This window comes from Cricetulus griseus, chromosome X (assembly GCF_003668045.3).
Source record: "Cricetulus griseus strain 17A/GY chromosome X, alternate assembly CriGri-PICRH-1.0, whole genome shotgun sequence".
NCBI lineage: Eukaryota > Metazoa > Chordata > Mammalia > Rodentia > Cricetidae > Cricetulus > Cricetulus griseus.
Window position 1 is genome coordinate 14,945,196 of NC_048604.1, and position 23,594 is coordinate 14,968,789.

General features: G+C 40.3%; 1 protein-coding gene and 1 non-coding gene across 2 annotated transcripts in view; one reads left to right on the top strand and one right to left on the bottom strand.

Annotated features, from left to right (window-relative positions):
- LOC100766498 (transmembrane 9 superfamily member 2-like) overlaps positions 1 to 18,944 on the bottom strand; it is a 46,251-nt gene extending 27,307 nt beyond the window's left edge. The window contains exons 1-7 of the mRNA XM_035450137.1: positions 18,933 to 18,944; positions 17,684 to 17,811; positions 17,373 to 17,502; positions 9,638 to 9,762; positions 8,433 to 8,541; positions 1,858 to 1,937; positions 426 to 534 (exon numbers count right to left, since the gene is read on the bottom strand). Of these exons, the coding sequence (XP_035306028.1) occupies positions 426 to 534; positions 1,858 to 1,937; positions 8,433 to 8,541; positions 9,638 to 9,762; positions 17,373 to 17,502; positions 17,684 to 17,811; positions 18,933 to 18,944 (693 nt within the window). The remainder of the gene's footprint in view (positions 1 to 425; positions 535 to 1,857; positions 1,938 to 8,432; positions 8,542 to 9,637; positions 9,763 to 17,372; positions 17,503 to 17,683; positions 17,812 to 18,932) is intronic.
- Positions 4,639 to 4,740, top strand: LOC113837799. The gene has a single exon (XR_003488505.1). It is a non-coding gene; the product is annotated as a U6 spliceosomal RNA (small nuclear RNA).
- Positions 18,945 to 23,594: the final 4,650 nt, after the last annotated feature.

A 23,594-nucleotide genomic window follows, 5' to 3' on the forward strand; every position in this document is an offset into this window, starting at 1 on the left:
CTGATGGTAAACAAATCTCTAAATAAAGTTACACTGTTAAACAAACCTATACAACTCTGTACTTTCTGACTATAAAATTCAGTGGTTCTCAGGCTGTGGGTTACAACCCCTTTAAAATCAAAGGACCCTTTCACAGGGATCATTGGAAAACACAGATATTTACATTACAATTCATAAAAGTAGCAAAATTACAGTTATGAAGTAGCTATGAAAATAATACTATGGTTAGGAGTCACCACAACAGGAGGAACTGTACTAAAGGATCCCGATATTAGAAAGGTTGAGAACCACTGGTATAATATACAAAATTGCTAGACAGCAGTAAAGGGTTATAGTCAAGGTACTATACTCTGAATACAAATTCAATAACTGACAACTAAGCAGGATGTATATCAAGTTGAATCAAAATATCCATTTTTACTTACAGGGGGTTTTATACGATTACATTTGATAATATCTCTACAGATACTCTTTAAAATGACGATAATCACCAGTCCACACAAGGTAAGTACCACAAAGAAAGAGTTTACAAGTCTAGAAAATTTCAGAAAGAAAAAAAAAAAACAGTTAGGGTTGGCAAGGTGACTCAGCAGGTAAATGTGCTGTCACCAAGACTGAGGCTGGTTTTCATCCCTGGGACCCATATAGTTGGAGAGAACTAACTCCTTCAAGATGTCCTCCGAATTCTCTCTCTCTCTCTCTCTCTCTCTCTCTCTCTCTCTCTCTCTCTCTCTCTCTCTCTCTCTCTCTCTCTGTGTGTGTGTGTGTGTGTTAATAAAGCATAAGAAACCCAAATCTTTTTTTTCAAGGAGACTTCTGGGTATGTGTGGCTTGATCAACATAGGGTGATTTCTAAACAAAAGACTCTTCTAGAAATTTACTGTTTGGTAGAAAAAGCTAAAGAATATGAATAAAGATAAAACCATATTCATTTTTTCTCTCCCTCAGTCCCTTTCTCCTATGGCAGGGAGTATCTTGCTTTGTAGCTCATGCTGATCTCAAAATCATGAGCCAACTGCCTCAGTGCTAGGATCTCAATGTGTGCAACCACACGTGGGTAAGAGGCTAGTCTCATTTTAAAGGCAATGGGGATATAAAAAGAGTCACCTCCTTGAAAATACCGTGTCATAGTATCACACCTTTCCGGACATTCAGTTTACTTTTACAGCTTGCTTCTGCCCTCAGTTGCTCTTTTATGGGGGTGGGGGGTAGGGGTTCGAGACAGTGTTTCTCTGTAGCTTTGGAGCCTGTCCTGGAACTCAGTCTGTAGACCAGTGTGGTGATACTTTGTTTATGATATAACAAATAAAGCTTACCCAAAGATCAGAGTGCAAAGCTTGCCACACTAGTTAGCCATAGAGGCCAGGCAGTGATGGCACACACTTTTAATCCAGCACTAGGAGACAGACATAGACTGTAATGTAAATTCAAGGCTACATGAGATTGAATCTGTCTAAAAGAGAAACAGCTCACACAAAGGTGATCCCAGAATATGGGATGACTCACTTTTAATCCCAGCACTAGGGAGGTAGAGACAGAAGTGATATAGCTGGACAGAAAAAGGACTATAAGGCAGGAGTTGTCAAGAGAGAGATGCAGTCTGAGGATTTGTAGAGATGGATGCAGTCTAGGCAGTCAGTCTGAGCATTCAGTCTGAGGATTGGTAGAGACAGGATGGCCCATTCAGTCTGAGGTAGAGACAAAAGCTAGTGGCTGCTTTGCTTCTCTGATCCTTCAGCTTCCCTCCCCACCCAAGGCTCAATCCTCAGTGTCCACCCCCGCCTAAAATCTGAGAAAAACAATCATTTATGTTTGCTCTCCTGGAGCTACTTTGTCTTTATTTTATGAAGTGCTTACCTAATCCAAAGAATGTTGACCTCAGTTGCAGACTCTATATCATGATCCCATTCGGAAGACCACTTAACAGTTTTGCTTTCCTAAAATGAAAACATAAAATCAAATGACTAAACTTTACCTGACCTTTACTCAGAAACATATACAAGCCTATTCTGCATAGCCTTTGCCCCTTTACTTCCAGCTTCGAGGAATCACTTAGTAATATTTGACCTCATTACAAAAAAAAAAAAAAGAACTAGGGAGGAGGCAAAAGCAGGTGGATCTCTGTGAGTTCAATGCCAGTGTGGTATGCCTAGGTTACTTCCAGGGCAGCCAGGGCCACATAGAAAGACTGTGCCTCAAAAACAAAAAGTAAAAGGTAAAAGAAAGAACTAGAAAAAATTGTTGCTATTCAACAAAAATAGCATCTTTCTGCTATTATTTTTATGTAGCCCCAAACCCATCAGACACTCTCATTTTCCCTTTTATCCTGACATATTTCCATTTACACTGTAACGTCTTATGACATAGCTGGCTAAAGTACATAAAATTCTACACAATGAGTCACTGTACTATTTGGAAAATCAAATACTCACAACCAAAAATGGTCTTCAGGATAAGAATAGATGGTAGTGATCTGCACTAGCATTAGCAAGAGTGAAATGTTCTACTGAAAAGTGATATGTCCGAGACAGAAATGACTTTAGAAAGGAGAGAAGCACATATGACAAAAATATATTCTCAAGACCAGTAGCTGCTTGCTGCATGAGCAGGCAAAATGAGTTTGATTCCGAGAGCCCAGGTACAGGGAAAGGAGAGAAGAGACTCCACAAAGTGATCCTCTTACCTAACCCCCCACACTAACCATATTTAGTTTTTAAAATCTCATTTCCCCCACCCCCAGAAAGTCATATGCCTATATTACGGATACAAACATTGTTCTGGAAGGATAAATTAGAAAAAGTAAATGTTATGCTTTCAGAAAGAGAAATCAAGGATAAGAGAATAAAGGAAGAGAATTTTCTCACACTTTCCCTATATACACCATCTGCAAATATACAGCCATATCAATATTATTTAAGTTAAAATAAAAGACAACTTGTTTTACTACAACCCAGCAGCTTTGCTTATTACAAATTCATGGTTATCCCCAAACGAGATCCCATCTCAAAAAGAAAGAAAGAGATAAAGAAAGGAAGGAAGGAAGGAAGGGAGGGAGGGAGGGAGGGAGGGAGAGAGAAAGGAAGAAGAAAGGAAGGGAAGGGAAGGGAAGGGAAGGGAAGGGAAGGGAAGGGAAGGGAAGGGAAGGGAAGGAAAGGAAAGGAAAGGAAAGGAAAGGAAAGGAAAGGAAAGGAAAGGAAAGGAAAGGAAAGGAAAGGAAAGGAAAGAGAAAAGAAAAAAACCCTGGGGAAAAAATTCAGCCAAGACATCAACAACAGTGTTTAAGCATCATTTTTGCACCAAACACTGCCATCTGCTGGAAATAATAGGTCATAACATTTGTTAGTCATCCCAAGGAAAAAAAAATATTTTAAAAATCTAAGGCAAATGATAACAAAATGACAAATACAAAAAGAATAACTAAGTAACAGAGAATCTATTTTTATCTGCTTAAAATTAATGAATTATTCTTGGTCTTTCCATCCCAAAGTATCAAAATCTTTTTGTAAGCTAGCAATTCTAGTAAAATAATACGTAGCCAATAAGTCTTTAATGTTAGCAACAGTGACACACAAACAAGGTGGAAATAAAGACTTCTTTATCCATAGTATAGTACCCCATGATGTGTCATAGTCAATAGAAATTACACAGAGACTCATAGTTTGTAGGGAATTTGATCAGTAGGCCAATGGTTAACAGGAAGAGCAGCACCCCCTACAGGGCATAATGAAAACATGTGGCTGCTACTGGCATTCAGAAAGCCAGGTGTCCTGCAGGGCAGGCACATGGAGAGCTACATAAAAGAGAACTGAGGAGAATTGTGCTGTGCCCCACACCTTGCAAATATCCCATCCAAAATTCATGTAGGTGAAAAACTGCTTGCGGTTGCCTACCCTTTGGTTTCAAATTTGCTTTATAACGTTTTTATAAGATTGAAAATATATATAATATTCCCACTCAAGAAGGCAGTTGTTTTATTAAATTAGGGGAAAAATGGTACTATACTTGTCTTGGCATGTTACCAAAATTGACTTATATTTCAAAAAGTCATAGCATCATTTGAAAAATAGCAGTATTTGGGCCAATAATTTGCAATATTCTTATCTGCCCACAATCACACTTACAATGACTATACACATAGATAAAATCATATAAAATGGATAGAATAAAGGGTATATTATTTTATCAGAAGTTACTACTATTTACCCTTTATGTTATCATTAGGATGTTACACTAGTATTTGTTAAAGTTACATGCATAGACAGGTTTTGTCTTCTATTAACTATTAGTCATAGGATAAAATATCAAAGAGAAAGTTACAAAACATTTGTTATTAGCTGGGCGTTGGCGGTGCACGCCTTTAATCCCAGCACTTGGGAGGCAGAGGCAGTGAGTTATTAAAGGAACATCAATCTGATAGAGTTGATTGGGTTTTTTTGTTGTTTTGGTTTTTTTGTTGTTGTTTTTCGAAACAGGGTTTCTCTGTGTAGTTTTGGAGCCTCTCCTGGCACTCACTCTGTAGACCAGGCTGGCCTTGAACTCACAGAGATCTGCCTGCCTCTGCCTCCCCAGTGCTGGGATTAAAGGCGTGCGCCACCACTGCCCGACCCTCAATCTGATAGAGTTGAAAGTCCCTGATCCATGCTCACTTTGGCAGCACATATACTAAAATTAGAATGATAGAGATTAGCATGGCCCCTGTTCAAGGATGACACAAAAATTTGTGAAGCATTCCATATTTTTGAATCCTCAATAGAAGAAACTCAAACAGCCAAAAGGCACTTAAGGAATTGTTCAACATCCTTAGTCGTCAGGGAAATGCAACTCAAAACAACTCTGAGATTATATCTTACACTGATCAGAATGGCTAAAACCAAAAACACTGATGACAGCTTATGCTAGAGAGGATGTGGAGTAAGAGGACCACTCCTCCACTGCTGGTGGGAGTACAAACTTGTACAGCCACTGTGGAAATATGTATGGCGGTTTCTCAGAAAATTGGGACTCAATCTACCTCAAGACCCAGCTATACCACTTTTGGGCAGATACCCAAAAGATGCACAATTATACTACAAGGACACTTGCTCAACTATGTTTATAGCAGCACTATTCATAATAGCTAGGACTTGGAAACAACCTAGATGCCCCTCACCTGAAAAATGGATAAAGAAAATGTGGTACATTTTCGCAATGGACTATTACTCAGCTGTAAAAAACAATGACATCTTGAAATTTGCACGCAAATGGATGGAACTAGGAAAAAAACATCCTGAGTGAGGTAGCCCAGACTCAGAAAGACAAATATGGTATGTATTCACTCATAAGTGGATATTAGATGTAAAGCAAAGGATAACATGACTACAATCCACACCCCCAGAGAAGCTAGGTAACATATGTCCCTAAGAAGGACATATATGGGGAGTGGAGGGGGGATGGCTAGAGGCAGGTGGGATGTTGGGGATGGGGAAGGGATTGACATGTGAAGCAAGCTTGTTCCTAATTTGAACTAATAAAATAAAATAAAGAAGGACATATATGGAGGGTCCCAGGAAGGGAAAATAGTTGAGATCTCCTTGGTAAAGTGGGACGGAGGGTAGAAGGGAGGGGATGGAAGAAGAGAACATTAGGGATCAAGAAGATCCAGCTGGGGCAGGGATGGAGGTGGAGACCAAAGAAAGGAAGCCATTATGGGGTTAGGGAGAAACCTGGGGCTAGAGAAATTTCCAGGAATCCACAAGGATGACCCCAGCTAAGACTCCTAACAATAGTGGAGAAGGTTCGTGAACTGGCCTTCCCCTGTAATCAAGTTAGTGACTACCCTAATTGTCATCATAGGACCCACATCCAGATGCAGTGACCACAGCCAAGCACTGGGCTGAGCTCCTGGAGTTCAGTTGAAGAGAGGGAGGAGTGATCATATGAACAAGGGAAGGTCAAGAGCATGATGGGAAAACCACAGAGACAGCTGACCTGAGCTAGAGGGAGCTCATGGACTATGGACTGACAGCTGGGGAACCTTCATGGAACTGAACTAGACCTTCTGAATGTGGGTGACAGTTATATGACCTGATCTGTTGGGAGGCACGGCAGGGCACCAGAACCTATCTCAGGGGCATGAACTAGCTTTTTGGAGCCCATTCCCTATGCTGGGAAAACTTGCTCAGCATTGATACAGGGAGGAGGGTCTTGGTGTGCCTCAGTTTGGTATACCAGACTTTGTTGACCCTCCAAGGAAGGCCTTACCCCCTCTGAGGAGTGGATTGGAGTGGGAAGGGAGTTAGCGGGGATGGGGACAGGTGAATGGGAGGGAGGTGGAACTGAGGTTGGTATGTAAAATGAAAAATAATTTTTTAATAAAAAAATAATTAAAAAAGAAAGTCCCCGATCCAGTTTAGCCCCCTGATTTTATGAGAAGGAAATTGGGGTCCCAGGGAAAGGAGAGAATGAATGTACTCAGACACAATATCAGTTGTGCAAGCCAGACGCCAAATCTTCTGATTCGGAATCAGCTGTTGGCTTATGCTGTGTGAAAATCAGAACTGCACTTTCCAATAAAACAAAGTCAAAATGCTAAAAGTACAGCTCGGTGTTACAAAATATGCCGAACACATGTAAAGCCCAGAGTTCCATACTCCACAATACAGAAACAAACAAAACATGCAGTGCATAGATATAGATAGAGTCTCAGGCTAGCCCACAAGCAAAGCCTATTTAACCAGAGTTTACAACAAAAACAATTATCATTATAATGAACCAAACATCTTAGTTTGATAGTATGAAAACAGCAGGGCTTGCATCTGCTCACAGAGACAGAAATGACAAGCACAAGGCCTGTACAGGTCTGCACCGGGTCCCCTGTGTATATGTTATGGCTGTTAGCTTGGTGTTCCTGTGGGACTCTTAACAGTGAGAGTGGGTTGTCTCTGACTTTTTTGTCTACTCTTGAGACTCTTCCTCCTGTTGGGTTGCCTTGTCCAGACTTGGTATGAGGGTCTTTGCCTCGTCTTATTGTATCTTGTTTTGTCCTATTTGGCTGTCGTCTCTTAGAGGCCTGCTCTTTTCTGAAAGGAAATGAAAGGGGAGTGGATCTGGGTGTGGGTGGACTGGAAGGAGTGGAAAGAGGGGAAACTGTGGCCAGGATATATTGGATGAGAGGAGATCTATTTTCAATAAAAATTTTAAAAAAGAAAACAGTAAGAGTTATTTTTATTTGGTTGGGTTTTGAATTGTTTTGGGAAGTTAATAATGCTTACAATATATTTTGAACAAATTCATCCCCTACTATCACCCCTCTAAATCTTGCCATATACCCTACCAACACTCCCTCCAAACTGAATTTACTTTCCCTCACTAAATGGACCCAGTGAGTTAAAAGGAGAGCACATGAAGTAAAGCATTTGCTTTTTTAAAAAAAATAGGGCCTGACTATGTAGCTCAGGCTAGACTCCAACTCATGATTTCCTGCCTCAGCTTTTTCAGTGCTATAAAACAGTTTCTAAAATAAAAATGTTATGAATGCAAGTATTTTAGACCAGCATTCAATAATTCATAATAAACATGCAATATCCATAATTCATAATAGTATGTAAGGAAGGCAATGACTTCATAATAAGAACTCAAATATTTGTCATAAAAATAAAGAAGTGTTCACTCAAATGGTAATATAATTGATTCTATCTTTCCTTTTGAATAAATGCATTATAAACTAGTTTTGTATTATTTGAGAACATGTATCATTCTCTGAAGACATTAAAGTACATTCACAAAGATTCTTATACACCAGAGGCACATTAAGACTTCCATGGTCCAAAGCAGGATAATACACCGTAGTTCACCCGCTTACAGGGTCTAGAATTAATCCATGTCACAGGGTGTGATGAAGTTTCCTATACTAGGAGAAGCAGAAAAAATATGTTGAAGCCAAAGAGACAGGAACTGCACATGTAAAGGTGCATACCGTCACCAAGGGAGCAGCCACTAGTCATATGTGGATCCTGAAGCTTGGCTCATGCTAAGAGAAATGAGCCTGAAGTATTAAATGCAAACTAGGTTTCACACAGGGAAAAATATATTTCTGTACCCAAAATATATCAAGCAAAAATAAATAAAACAATATAAAAACAAGCAGTTTACAAAAACTATTGGGAAAATGGGAGCATCAGACAGAATATTCACTAGGATGCTTCAAGTATATATATTTGAAGGGGGAAAGGGGAGGGAGAAGGGGGGAGAGGGAGAAGAGGGTTAGAAGGGGAGGAGAGGGGAAAGGGGAGTAATAGACAGACAGACTGACTGAAGAAGGAACCATGGACTTATGCATTCTCTAATTTTACCCTTACAACTTTAAAGTAATGGAAGTTTCAGTTTTAATATAAACTCATGATATTTATGTGTCTGATCTATAAAAAACCAAGGTGAGAGCATGGAATACTTGCCTCAAACTTCACAGAATATGTGTAGATCACACTGAAATAATCTTCATCTTCAGGAATTTCCAAAGGGGGTTCATTGCAAGTTAGGTGATTTTCATCTGTGTGTTTATAGCTAATAAAAGAGAAAAGGGGGAGATTCTGTATGTTTATAGCTAATAAAAGAGAAAAGGGGGGAGATCCCCATTATGTTCTTTATTTAGAACTCTTTTGAAACTCACTATCCTCCTGCCTCTTTCTTTTGACTTGGAATGTTGAAATTATATGAATGAAAATGATAATCACCTATAGTTCTTCATGATTTTAAATACTTTTGTTTTTTAAATGTTTCAACCATTGGGACTCTATATACTACCTAAAACTATAATTACGAACATTCCTTTCACCTGAATAGAAAGAAAATATATTCTACTACAGAATGACTTTTTTTCTTCTTTTGCCTCACCCCTCTTCAATACAATACCTTGTAATTTTAACTATAGGGCTAGAATATTAAGTACATGAAGAAGAAATCACATTTGTAAGCACACAGATATATGAGAGCCTACTATGTATAAAGCATCAAGCTTAAGCAATGAAAGTTATTAGAAATATACACTACTAGTTAAATTAGTATAGCCATTATGGAAAGGGAATAGAGGTTCCTATATGATTTACCCACCCAACTTCTGGGTATATCAGATGGAGATGAATGAACAATTCTTTGGGCATTTACTAGGGCTCAAGGTACAATGGTAGATCTCTAATTGTTCAGTCTCTTTAAAAGCGGGTCTTCAGGCTCTTCCTACATATGTGCAGGGATAGATGACTCAGTACTTTTAGAGGCTCCTGATTTGGCTGTTAAAAGAGCTCTAATCATTAGTAGATACTTCCCCTCACCTGATGCTTTTCTAATAGAAGCTACTGTTACCAAAGCTGTCCTCTAAGGAAAAATAAATCAAACTATATTTATATTAATCTTTTAATAATAAAGCAGCAGCTAGAATACTCTCAGTAAACCTATTCTCCTTTTTTGAATTCTTCTGCACATTGTGTAACACTCACATACTTAGCATATGGAACACAGAGTAAAAGAATAGTTAAGCTTCCAAAATACAGAATGCAATGTATGCAATGGTATCCTAAAAGTAAAAAAGTCAAGTTCAGAATCTCTACATTTAAAATCCATTTTTACATCATTAGAACCAATTAAAAAGTAACTCTATAATTACCTTTTGGGTTCAACTCTGGAACTAATCAATTTTGCAACATTCCCGGTTGTGTCACTCTCCATGTGATATGTAATAGTAATGTCAACATGGTTGAACAGGTACAAGCTATTGTTTTTGAATTCAGACTGTAAAAAGATAAAAGAACTTTGAACTTTTCCTAGAAACTAAAAAGTACAAAACCTTGAGCCAAGACACACAGGGGTGTGCCTAGGCCCTATCCCAAAGGATATGATAGACTCTGATGACACCCTATGGAAGGCCTTACCATCCAGGGGCAGCAGAAAAGATATGTGATAGACAGGGTTTTAGTTGGGGGGGTTGGAGGGGAGGGAGAAGGAACTGGGATTGACATGTAAAACAATCTTGTTTCTAATTCAAATAAAAATACAAAACCTGATAATGGAATAAAAATTAAACACACTAATTCATTTTTTTCAATGTACCACAGGGCTGGAGAGGTAACTCAGCAGTTAAGAGCACTTGGGCTTGCAGAAGACCAGGATTTACTCACCAGCATCTACATAGTGTTTTACCACCTGTGGTAACTCCAGTTCCAAGGGACCTGACGCCCTTTTCTGATCTTTACATAGTTATTCATGACTGTAAAACTCAACACATGAGAGGCTAAGGCAAGAGAACTGATTCCTGTTCCAGACTGGCCTGGGCTAGAATGAGAGCCTTTCTAAAACAAAAATGTCATCAATGTATAAAGTTTAGGTACATGATGAGTTTGGCTTTCCTCATCAGAGAAGCTTCCTCCTGCAGCAGATGGGAACAAATTGAGACCTATAACCAGATATTACATTACATACAGAGAGATGAGAGAGGGGGGGAGAGGAGGGAGGAAGGGAGAGAAGGGTGGGAGCGAGAGAAAGAGGGAGGGAGGGAGGGAGAGAGGGAGACATACAAAGACAGAGAGGCACCTCAAAATACACAGTTCTAATTGTGATGTCTCCATCAAACCCCTCCCCTTAGAGCTCAGTGAACCCCAAAGAGAAGACAAAAAAGGAGTGTGAGAACCAAAGGGGATAGAGGACAACAGGAGAAGAAGGCCATCTAAATGAGCATGAGTAAAGCTCATATGGACTCACAGAGACTGAAGCAGCAAGCACGGGCCCTACACAGGTCTGCACCAGGTCCTCTGCGTATGTATTATGGCTACAGGTTTAGTGTTTTTATAGGATTCTTTTTTCTTATTTTTTATTAGTTCAAATTAGGAACAAGCTTGCTTCACATATCAATCCCTTCTCCCTCTCCCTCTCCCTCTCCCTCCCCTCCCCAACCCTCCCCCAATCCCCCACCTGCTCCCCACCCCATCCACCCTCCACTCCCCAGGCAGGGTAGGGCCCTTGATGGTGGCTCCCCAAAGTCCACCACATCATCCTGGGCCGGGCCTAGGCCATCCCCCGTGTGTCCAGGCCAAGAGTGCATCCCTTCACGTAGGATGGACTCTCAAAGTCTTTTTATGGGATTCTTGAGTGTGTGAATGATTGCACCTCTGATTCTTGTGCCTTCTCTAGAGCCCATTGACTTTTGTTGGTTTGCCTTGTCCAACTCCTATGTGGTGGTTTTTGTTTTATTTATCTTACTATATTTCATTTTGTTATACTTTGTTGTTATCTCTTAGAAGCATGTTGATTTCTAATGAGAGACAGAAAGAAAGTAGATCTGGATGACAGGCGATATGGGGAAGAACCATAGGAGTAGAGAGAAGAGAAACTGTAATCAGGACATATTGTATAAGAAAAGACTATTTTCAACAAAAGTGAGGGGGGGAGAAGAGGAGGAGACAGGAATATCATGAGTCCAAAATAACCTCAGCTACATAGCAAGTTGGGGTTAGACCAAGCTACACAAAATCTTGTCCCAAAAGGAGACAGGGAGATGCTTAATCAGTAAACTGCATGCCAAAAAGCATGAGTTCTACCCCAGGAACCACATCTGAAGAAGAAGAAGAAGAAGAAGAAGAAGAAGAAGAAGAAGAAGAAGAAGAAGAAGAAGAAGAAGAAGAGGAGGAGGAGGAGGAGGAGGAGGAAGAGGGAGGGAGGAAGAGGAGGAGGAGGAGGAGAGGAGAGGAGGAGGAGGAGGAGGAGGAGGAGGAGGAGGAGGAGACGACAAAGGGTGCCTTGGATTTACTGGCCACTTAGTATAGCTAATCGGCAAGCTGCAGTTCAGTCATAGATCCTGTCTCAAACATTAGGTGGAGAGCAAATGAGGAAGACACCCCCATCTAATATCAGCCTCTGACCTCCTCTACACAATGCATCATCCATCCATGCACACACACACACACACACACACACACACACACACACACACACACACCACAGAGAGAGAGAGAGAGAGAGAGAGAGAGAGAGAGAGAGAGAGAGAGAGAGAGAAATTGCAAGAGAACATTATATTAACTAAATATGGTAAGAATGCTTTAGGAAGAACAAATAAACATTTTACACAATACATGTGTACACAATATGTACACATACACTCACAGGCCTGGAAGGAAATGGGCAATGTTTCATTGTATTAACTAAAAGTTTTATGGTAAGAATGCTTTAGGAAGAATGAATAAACATTTTTTCATGTAGGTTGGCAGACAGTTTTGCAATAACTTATTCAGGGTTGGATACATCTCTTAAAAATATGCCTCCTAAAAAGATATGCTCAAAGTCAAACTCCCAGTACCCATGAATCTGACCTTTATTTGGACATAGGGTCCCCACGGATATGTTTGTTCAAGTTAAAATTAGGTCACTATGGTAGGCTGTGAAAACATTAGGAGGTTAGGACAGAGCTGCTTATTGTTTTTTTAGACAAGATCTCACAGATCTCATTCTGTAGCCCAAGCCAGTCTGAAATTCACTATGTAGTTGTCCTGGCTAGTTTTATGTCAACTTGACAAAAGCCAGAGTCATCTGAAAGGAGGGAATCTCAATTGAGAAAACTCTTCCATAAGATCCAGATATAGGCCATTTTAATTAGTGACTGATGAGGTAGGGCCCAACACACTGTGGATGGTAGTCTTAGGTTCTATAAGAAAGTGATCTGAAGCCAGGCAATGGTGGCGCATGCCTTTAATCCCAGCACTAGGGAGGTAGAGGCAGGAGGATCTCTGTGAGTCTGAGACCAGCCTGGTCTACAGAGTGAGCTCCAGGACATCCAGGGCTACACAAAGAATCTGTCTTGAAAAACCAAAAAACAAAGTGCTGAGCAAACAATGGTGAGCAAGCCAGTAAACAGCAACCTTCCATGGCCTCTGTATCAGCTCCTGTCTCGAAGTTCCTGCCCTGTTTGAGTTCCTGTCTTGAGTTCCTTCAATGATGGTGGTGTAAGCCAAATAAACCCTTTCCTCCCCTTTCCTCCTCAACTTGCTTTTGGTCATAAAGAGTTTCATTGCAGCAATAGAAACCCTAACTCAGCCAATAGCCAAGGCTAACCTCAAACTCACAGTAATTCTCCTACCTCATTTTCCTGTTGAAACTACAGGCACCAGACATGATAAGGACAGGACTTATTAAATTTTTTCCACTATTTTAAAAATATATTTATCTTTGCAGATATGTACGATATGTCTGAGAGTGAGTAAGCAAGAGATGGTGCTCATGCCACAGTGGTTCTAGCCTTCCACCTGTGTTGTTTGTTTTTAACTTTTCTCTTCTTTCTTGTTTCCTTCCTTCCTCTCTTTATCCTTTGAATCTTCCCTTCATTTTCTAACTTGTTTCAAAGAAGAGTCTCTCTTATCATTACACCGTGTATAGTGATGTGTATGGCTTGTGAGTTACATGCTCACAAGTTTCTAGGATATTCCCTGTCTCTGCCTCCCATTTTACTATACAAATGCAAGGATTACAAACCTGTGCCACTGTGTCCAAATTTTACATGGGTTCCAGAGTTACCAACTTAGATCATCAGGCTTACACAGTAATTGGTTTTACCTGCTGACCATCTCCCTTGCCCCACTTTCTCCACCCATTTGACCCATTTTTTCATTCAAGAAATGTTTACATGGCCTTGAGTATATTATGTATATGAATTAAATATGCGAATTAAGCATTCCATATCTTTTGGTATCATATAATTTTACCATGCATTAAAGAAGAAAGCAATTTTTAGTACTAATGAAATAGATGTGCTTAACTATTTTTATATAGAGAATTAAAATCTTGGCTGAATATTGACATTGTAGAAATGTTGTGGAATAATCCTTCTGTATACTGTGTGAATATGTATCACTGTGACTGGTTTAACAAACAAGCTGACTGACCAATAGCAGAACAGGATACAGTTAGGCAGGAAAGCCAAACTGAGAATGATGGAATGAGGATGGGCAGAGTCAGAGGAGTCGCCAGCCAGAAGGAGAATATGTCAGACACACAAAATGGGATAGAAGTAAAAGCCAGGAACCTCAGGCAGCACAAAGATTAATAGAAATTGGTTAAGTTGTAGGAGATAGTAACAAGACAGAGCTATTTGTCAAGCATTTATAAGTAATCTTAAGTCTGCAAATCAGTTATTTGGGAAATAGCTGCCAGTTATTTGGGAACAGGCAGTCGAGACAGGAAAACTCTACCTACGTAGAAAATAACATCTTCAGTGTTTTTCAGTATTTTGATTTTATAATCAATACTAAGAATGTCACTTCACATAAATGTATAGTACAAAATATCATACATATGTTTAAGGCTGTTTCAGATTGTGGGTAATTCCAAGCCAAAATCCTCTTAATAGTCTTTTTTTAATGAAACTCAAGTCAACAACTCAAACCACACATGTTTTCAGGATCTCATGTAGCCCAAGCTCAGTTACCACTTGCTATGTAGTAAAGGAACACCTGATCCTTCTACCTCTACCCCTTGAGTGCTAGAATTACAGGCATATGCCACAATACTGAGTTTGTGCAGTGTAGGAACACAAACACAGGGATTTGTACATGATAAGCAAGTACTGTACATCTCCAGACCCTCAAACAGTAAATCATTTAATCAAGCATTCTAACACTGTATAATCCAAAGATATACTATTTTGATACTTACATGCTGAAGAATGATGATAGGAAATATTAAAATGCTTTGTTTCCTATAATTAAACCATTATGATTTTTAAAATTGTATTGTTTTTAGCTATTTTGTGTATGGGGGACAGGTTGGAGAGTGTGCGCATTCCATAGTAGTTTGTGTGAAAACAACAGGTCACGAGTGGTGGTTTAAAAAGTATTATCCTTGGGGGCTGGAGAGATGGCTCAGAGGTTAAGATCACCGACTGCTCTTCCAGGGGTCCTGAGTTCAATTCCCAGCAACCACATGGTGGCTCACAACCATCCCTTATGAGATTCGGTGCCCTCTTCTGGTGTGCAGATATACATGGAAGCAGAATGTTGTATACATAAGAAATAAATAAATTTTTTTAAAAAGTATTATCCTTGAGTTATGGGTTCAGTTGTAGAGTATTCGCCTAGCATGAACAAAGCACCCATTTGATCCAAAGCACTATACAAACCTGATATGGGAGCACACATCTGTAATCCCACCTTTTAGGGAGAGACAGAAGAAGTCAAAGTCATGGATGACTACAGAGTGAGTTGAAGGACAGTCAGGGATACATGAGACCCTGTCTCAAACAAACAACAAAGTCAAGTTCTAGTCACTTGAACATCATTTGAGTACAAGGATTTTTTGTGAGGTTTTTTGTTTGTTTGTTTGGTTGGTTGGTATGGTTTTGGTTTTGTTCTTTTTTTGTTTTTTCTAGACAGGGTTTCTCTGTTACAAACAGGTCTGGCTATCCTAGAACTCTCTGTAGACCAGGCTGGCCTTGAAACTCACAGAGATCTACCTACTTCAGTCTGCCAACTCCTGGGATTAAAGGCATGCACCAACAAGCCCAGTGAGTACAAGGATTTTGATGGAGACAACCTACAGAATTTCTCAAAGACTTTTTTGAACAAATACTATTTATCAAACTTTCTTTGTTGATCTGATATATTGCCTTTATGATAAATCTACATTCCCATGAGTACCTAGGTCTCCTTCTAGCTTGTTACACTGCTCTGCTGTTTTTAATACACATCTTAAAAATGAAAAAGAATCTTACTTTTAAATTGTTAGACTTGGGTATTTCGTTAAATTGTATTAGCACACTGCAGGCTACCAAAAGAGAAACATAAACACCAACCCAGACATAAAAACTTTGACCTACAACCTGTCCTGCCTGCAAGATATGTAAGGGCAATGGTAGCACAGAATTTATGGAAGTAGTCAACCAATGCCTGACTTGACTTAAGGGCCCACTCCAGGAGATGGAACCCATACCCAAGACTGCTTGGGTGACCAAGAACCTAAGACTAGATGGCCCAGAGACCTAGAGTAAAACCAAAGCTACTAGTCTAAAGGAAATCAATAAAATGACCCCTAATGGTATTCTGCTACACTCATAGATCAGTGTCTTGCTTAGTCATCATCAGAGAAGCTTCTTTCTGTGGCAGATGAGAACAAATGCAGAGACCCACAGGCAGACACTACTCAGAGAGAGACCTTGAAACACACAGCTCTAAATGGGATGCTTCCATCAAATCCCTCCCCTTCAGAGTTCAGGGAACCCCATGGAAGAGGAGGTAGAAAGAATGTAAGAACCAGAGGGGATGGAAGACATCAGGAGAACAGAGTACTCTGAATCAACTAAGCAAGGTTCATACGAACTCAGAGACTAAAGCAGTGAGCATTGGGCCTACTATGGGTTTGCACCAGGTCCTCTGACTATACCATAGCTTTCAGCTTAGTATTTTTATAAGACTCCTGAGTGTGTGAATGAATGTGTATCTGCTTCTTGTGCCTGTTCTTTGGGCTCTTTTCCCTCTGTTAGGTTGCCTTGTCTAGCCTCAATGTGATGGGGTTTCTTCTACTTTATTAATTTTATTTTGTCATGTCAAAAGAATAGCCAGGCAGTGGTGGCACTCACCTTTAATCCCAGCACTCAGGAGGCAGAGGCAGGCGGATCTCTGTGGGTCCGAGGTCAGCCTGGTCTCCAGAGTGAGTTCCAGGACAGCCAGGGATACACAGAGAAGCCCTGTCTCAAAAAAAATCAAAAATCAAAAATTAAAAGGTCTGAGTTCAGGTCTAACCGCTGCCACTTTGCAACTGTTATGATCCTAGTCAAGCCAAAGTCTTATCTGAAATTCAGCTGCCTCATCTGTAGAACTGCAGTTCTAGGCTCTAGCAGTGTAACTGTTCTGAGAATTAATCACCACATGGGACATAACCAGCAATACTGATGGCACAATAACTGGCATTCAGTTACATTTTCCTTAGCATATGGCTGGCTTCTGCTTAACTCATTTTTATTTATTTATGTAGCTGTTAGTCTTAAGCATATGCCACAGACTCATGTTCAGCTACTCATAGACTCCCAATTACAGTATTCTATTTCACACTTGCAAATTTTGATCACATTGATTTCTTGACTACAAATGCTTACCCTTCCTTTTGTCTGCCTCCACTGACCCCAATTCCCTATATATAACAAACTGTTGCATTGATTTCTTTACAAGTCTATTTCCTCTGCTTCAGAATATAAATTTAAAAAGACAGAAACAGAACATAGAAAAGAGACAAAGTAAATTTGTTCTTGTATCTCCAAACACAGCCTAGATAGTGTCCCATGAATGTTTTCTAAATGAGTAAAATATAAAACAAAACATAAATGAAGCAACATCCTTGTACTCCCATTGTAAGTTGGCAATACTTACATTATTCAGGCAAGGAATTTTCAGTTGGCTATTTGGGTCTTTGAAGCATCCTATTGGAAATCCTAATGTGCAATAGGGGCTTTTGTCTTCTTTGTCATAACACCATATCACTCTGGTGCTATCAATAACCCTACATAAAAACATGTTTCACATAAGGGGTTTAACAAGCACTTCATATTGAGCAACATAAATGTTATCTTACATATATTTAAGTTCAATTTTAATCAAACTCAAATCACAAAATAGAACATAATTTATATGTCTATTAAAATTACTTTTAGAAAGAGTAAAAAAGAAGATACCAAACCTACCAGCGATGATAGTAATTCTGTTTTATTCCTCCCTTCAGAAACGCCAACCTCCTCATTTGATCTTCATCTTCTGGAGCATAAGATTTTACACAAACTTTTCTACATGTTTCTTCTTTGTTAAAAGAAAACTACAAAAAGTGAAAACAGTAAGAAATTTGACTGAATTCGATAATGTCACCAAATAAGTAACTTAAATTACAAGTACATTTTTCCCTTCAAAGACAAAATTATCATTCTCAACTCTGTCTCCTCTCAGATTCAGTTTTTAATTTTACTACGGTAGTCATACACACAACATCCTTTTACAACACAAGAACTTATCTTCCCATACTATAGTGTTAAGGTTAAATACAATTTGTTCCCACAAACTACTACAGCATCATTCTTTATCATTAATTTTGACTCCTAAAGTCATATATTAGTGATTTTAAGAGGTCAATTGATTCAATTTTAAATAGTTTTGAGAATGTTCTTTCAAAACTGAGATATACTAAAAAAGATCAGCAGAATAACCTTGTAAGGACATGACATTGTTTGTTCTCCAGATATGATTTTTCCAAGATTTTCCGAGGGTGATTTCTTCAAAGCATCTTGGCAGAAGTCAAAGCTAAGAAAGAGGAAGTTCAAGTAAGATTTTTTAAAATTTGGCAAAAAATCAGTCTTCATGTATCCTCTCCATTGTTAACAAGACTGCTGTTAGGTTTCAAACCTTGGACAAATGGCTGAGGTGCCTATTTAACATAGCAAAGTGGACACTGGCTGTGAGGTTGTCACTGCATCCCTCAGTCCCTACCTGTTACAGGGCCCTATTGGCTGACATACTCCCAGCCCCACTGAACTCTCCAGCCCAGAGGCTGGGTGGCTCTTCCCTATATCACCCAGCCATTTTCATTGTCTGCTCTCTCTCTTTGGGCCTCCTGGCTGCTGCACCTGGTCCTCTTTGCTCCTCTCTCCTCTCCCACTTCTTCCTTGATGGGGGAGGTCCTTTGTGTATATGATTGTCTTATTGCTTGATAAATAAAGCACTTCCTCTTCCTTGCCCCCCTCTTCCCACATGGGACTGCTCAGTCAGCTTCTGTCCACTCTGAACTTCCTCAGATGGCCCTGTCTCTCCTTCTGCCCATGCTCTTCCACATAGCCATCGCCACCATACCTAGGAGCAGCCACATTCATGTTTCTTTTCCTTTATATTTCTTTGCTTCATTCAACTGTGAATAAAACTATGACCTAGAACTTATGAACTATGTACCTCACTATACATCTCTTAGTAGAGTATGTAATTGCTAAATGCGTTACTTAAAGGCTCTTTTTTGAAGCTCTTGCCTTTTCTTAACACAGGAAATGACAATTTTAAAAAAACAAATTTTTCTATTATATAGATAATTCCTTTTTCCAGATGTGAAGTCATACTGAAGCTGATCATGAAAAAACAAACCATACTAAACGAGACACCATTATTCACTAAAAAGTTCTACACAAACCTTTTCCTGTTTTAAAATCAAGCTACAACTCTGAAGGTGTTTTTAACTTATATGCTATACTTACCTATCATAGTCATAGGTTGCCATATTTTCCACTGAGTATAGTTTATCAGCATATACTTGTATCGACGGCTTAAAGAAAGAAAAAATTCATTAATAATACAATGAGCTAGTGTTTCCAAAACACATGATAAAACAACTAAGGAGCAATCTGTCCTATTGCTGCTAACATCAGTTTACAAATGTACAGTTATAAATTCCTCCTGAAGCTGTTCATGTCCATAGTATTTTATCACAGCAATAGGAGCCCAACTAAGACAATTGGTTTCTCTGAATGAATAAAGTTAGTATTTCTATCATTCTTTTTTAGGGGAGGGGGTGAGACAGGATCTCCCTAGCTCTGACTGTCCTGGAACTCACTTTGTAGACCAGGCTTGCCTAGAACTCACAGAGATCTGCTTGTCTCTGCCCCCAAGTACTGGAACTAAAGGTGTGAACCACCAAACCCAGCCTCTACTATGCTTAACATTTAAAAAAATGAAGAAAACTTTTTCAGAATATGATAAAAGCACTTGCTTCTCTCCTCAGAAAAACACACTCATCAAATTCTCTGACCATCTTTTTGAAACATTTAAAATTTTATTATTTTACATATATGTGTGTTTTGCACCACAGTATTCAGTGTCCAAGGAGGCCAGAAGAGGGAGTTGGATCTCTTAAAACTTGAGTTATCATTGAGAGAGTAAAAACAGAGAAATTGAAATAAAAAAGAAGTGGGGGATAATCAGGTAAAAAAAGGAGGGGGAGTGAAAGACCATGGTAAAGGAAGAAAGAGAATGAAAGACACGATAGAAAGGGAAAAGAAGAAAATAAAGAACAGAGGAAGAGAAGCAAGAGAGAAATGCAAAGAAAGAAGGAAAGGGTTAAAGAAACAAGGAGGAAGATTACCCATGAGTTAATTCTATGCCAGCCTGGTCTTCACAGTAAGTGCCAGGCCAGACTCAGCTACATAACAAGACAGGAAAAGGAAAGGAAAAAAAGAAAAAGAGGAAAGACATATAAGAGAAGGGTGGTGGTAGTGCACACCCAGCACTGGGGAAGCAGAGGCAGGCGGTCCTCTGTGAGTTTGTGGCCAGCCTGCTCTACAGATCGAGTTTTGGGACAGCCAGGGCTGTTACACACAGAAACTGTGGCTAGAAAAAAAGGGGGAGGGGGAAAGAGAGAAAGGGGATGAGAGACAACAGAGGGTGGAAGAAGTGATGAGGGGGGAGGTGAAAGAAACCTGGAAAGGGGAAGGGAAGAGGGAGGGGAAGAAAGGAGGCAGAGGGTAGGGAGAAAAGGAAGGGGAAAGGAAAGAAATGTGATAGTTAGGAGGGGAAGGAAGGAAACAAAAGACAGAAATAGAGAAGACAAAGTAATGGAAGAAAAAAGAAAGAGTGGGTGAATGGGAAAAGAAAAGAAACAGAAAAAATGAAAATACAGAAACAAGACAGAAATGGAGAGTGAGAGAGAAAAAAGAAAGGTGAAATACAAAATGAAAAGGAGAAGTAAGAAAGACAAAAGAAAAAAGCGGAAAAGAAGGAGGAATAAAGACAGGAACAGAATAACGTGAAAGTGGAAGAAAGGCAGAAGAGGCCAGAGTATACCTATACTCATCACTTAGGAGGTAGGGGCTGGAGGGTGAGAGTCCAACGTCATCCTGGGCTACACTGCAAGTTTGATGTCAGTCTGGGATACATGAGGCCCTGGCTCAGACAAACACAAAATAATAAAAGTTTCAAAGAAGAAAACACAAAGGAAAGAGTAAGAACGACAAAGAAACACAAAGACAATTCAAAAGAAAGGATGAAACAGAGAAGCAAGACAGCATGACAGAGAAAGAAGAAAACAGGAGTGAAAGGGGAGGAAAATGGATAGGAAGAAAAACAAAGAGAGAAAGGGGGAAGATAAAAGGAAAGGATTGAATGAGAAATAAATGCAGTGGAAAAGAAGGTGAAAAAGAGAAGGAAAGACAAAAGAATAGAACAGAAGAGAGAAAGGGAAAGGGAGCAGCTGAGAATGAGAGATGCAGAGAAAAACAATCTGAAACAGAAACTGAAAGAAAATGAGGCACTGAGTGAAACTACAAGAGGAAGACAACAAAAGGAAAAAAGGAGCCAGAAATAATAAAATAGGGTAGGACACAGAAATGCATAAAAAGAATAAGTGCGGGCACAAGAAAAAGAGAAACAGAAGAAGGGGGCATTGAAAATGAAACAACAGAGCAAAGAAAAATGAGAAGGGGAAGGCCAATGGCTCAGAGGTTAAGAGCACTGGCTGCTCTTCCAGAGGTCCTGAGTTCAATTCCCAGCAACCACATGGTGGTTCACAACCGTCAATAGTGAGTTCTGGTGTCTTCTTCTGGCATCCAAGCATACATGCATATATTGTATACATAATAAATATTTTTTTAAAAAAGAAAGAAGGGGAAAGGGAGAGAGGGAGGGATAAAAAACGAGAAGGAAGATAAAATGCAGGAGAAAGAAACTGGAGGGCTATACTCTACGCCACAACATAAAATAACCTTCAAGCTCTGTTGTTAAAATAAGAAAGGTGCACAAAGTTGAGTTAATCACAGTTGTTTACAAAATAAAAAGTGTTGGGCCGTGGTGGTGCACACCTTTTATCCCAGAACGTGGGAGGCAGAGGCAGGAGGATCTCTGTGAGTTTGAAGTCAATCTGGTCTACAGAGTGAGCAAACCCTGTCTTGAAAAACCAAAATAAATTATGATGATGATGATGATGATGATGATGATAAAATAATAAATTAAATAAATAAGTAAGTAAATAAATAAATAAATAAATGAAAAAGAAACATGAGTCTAGTGCTGTGGCACACCCTATAATCCCAGCATATGAGAGGCAGAGGCAAATAGATTTTGTGTTGGACACCAGACTCTGTTGAAAACAGACTTTCTCTTAAAAAATAAACAAACAAATGGGACATACAATTTCATACCCTGCAATCCCAACATTCTACAAGCTTGAAACACTAGGATGGTATGCTGTTGTTGGAAGTCAGCCTGAGCTACTCAGCAAAACCAAATCTCAAAAAAATAATTTCTTTTAAAGGTCATTCATCGCAGAGTGTGCCTTTCTGCCTGTCTTCCCAGCAATCAAGGCCTCAAGGCCAGTCTGCTCCTGAGAGACCTTAAATAAATAAATAAATAAACAAATAAATAAATGCAAAGAAACAAAAACCCACAGTGAAGCAAGATAACACTGGAAGATCACCCGAGAAGGCAAATACCAGCCTAGGCTACAGGAGACCAAGTCTCCCAAATTAAAAAAAAAAATAAAAAGCTGAGGCCAGAGACCTACATCTGTAAAGATGCCATTTCAAGGCTAGCCTGGACTACAAACTGAAAAAGCACTCGGTCCAGGAAGGAGGGGAGGGGAGGAAAAGACGACCAGGGCACAGATTTCCTGAAACTTGACTAAATGCCCCGTGTGGCAAATCCATACCACCAGCCAGGAGAAGTAGAAAACTCATGAGTGTTCTACATTTTGAAGGACCTGGGAGGCCAGAGGAAGCAACCAAGGATAAAAACAGGAAACATGTGAAAGCCCAGGAATTAGGGTGGCAGAAAGATGGCGGAAGCATGACAGGACCTTGAGGGGAGGGGTGAGTGGGAGGGGAAGAAGAAGGAGAAGCTGAGAGAAAAGTAGAAGCTTGGGGCTGGAAGGTGGAAAAGGGAGGGGATAAGTGGAGGAAATAGAAGTCCTAGGAAGAGAGAGAGGAGCAGGCCAGGCAGGAGGCAGAGAATGGAGGTGGAGTAAGCCAAGGAGCCTGAGGGAGGGCCCTCGGACAGGAAGGGTTGGGCACCACCATAGGAGAGTTAACGGGGGGGGCTGGGAGGCAGGTGGACAGGGACGGCTGGGCAATACCATTGGAGGGCTAAGGGGGGCTGGGCACCACCATAGGAGGGCTAAGTGGGGGGTGGTGGGAGGCAGTTGGACAGGGAGGGCTGGGTACCACCATAGGAGGGCTAAGTGGGGGTGGCTGGGAGGCAGTTGGGCTGGGTGCTACCATATGAGGGCTAAGTGTGGGGGGGAGGCAGGTGGACAGGGATGGCTGGGCAGTACCATTGGAGGGCTAAGGGAGGGCTGGGCACCACCATAGCAGGGTTAAATGGGGGTGGGGGCTGGGAGGCAGGTGGACAGGGAGGGCTGGGTACCACCATAGGAGGCTAACGGGGGGGGGTGCTGGAAACAGGTGGACAGGGAGGGCTGGGCACCACCATAGGAGGGCTAACGGCGGGGGGGGGGCTGGGAAACAGGTGGACAGGGAGGGCTGGGCACCACCATAGGAAGGCTAAGTGTGGGGGTGGGTGCTGGGAGGCAGATGGACAGGGACAGCTGGGCACCACCATAGGAAGGCTAAGTGTGGG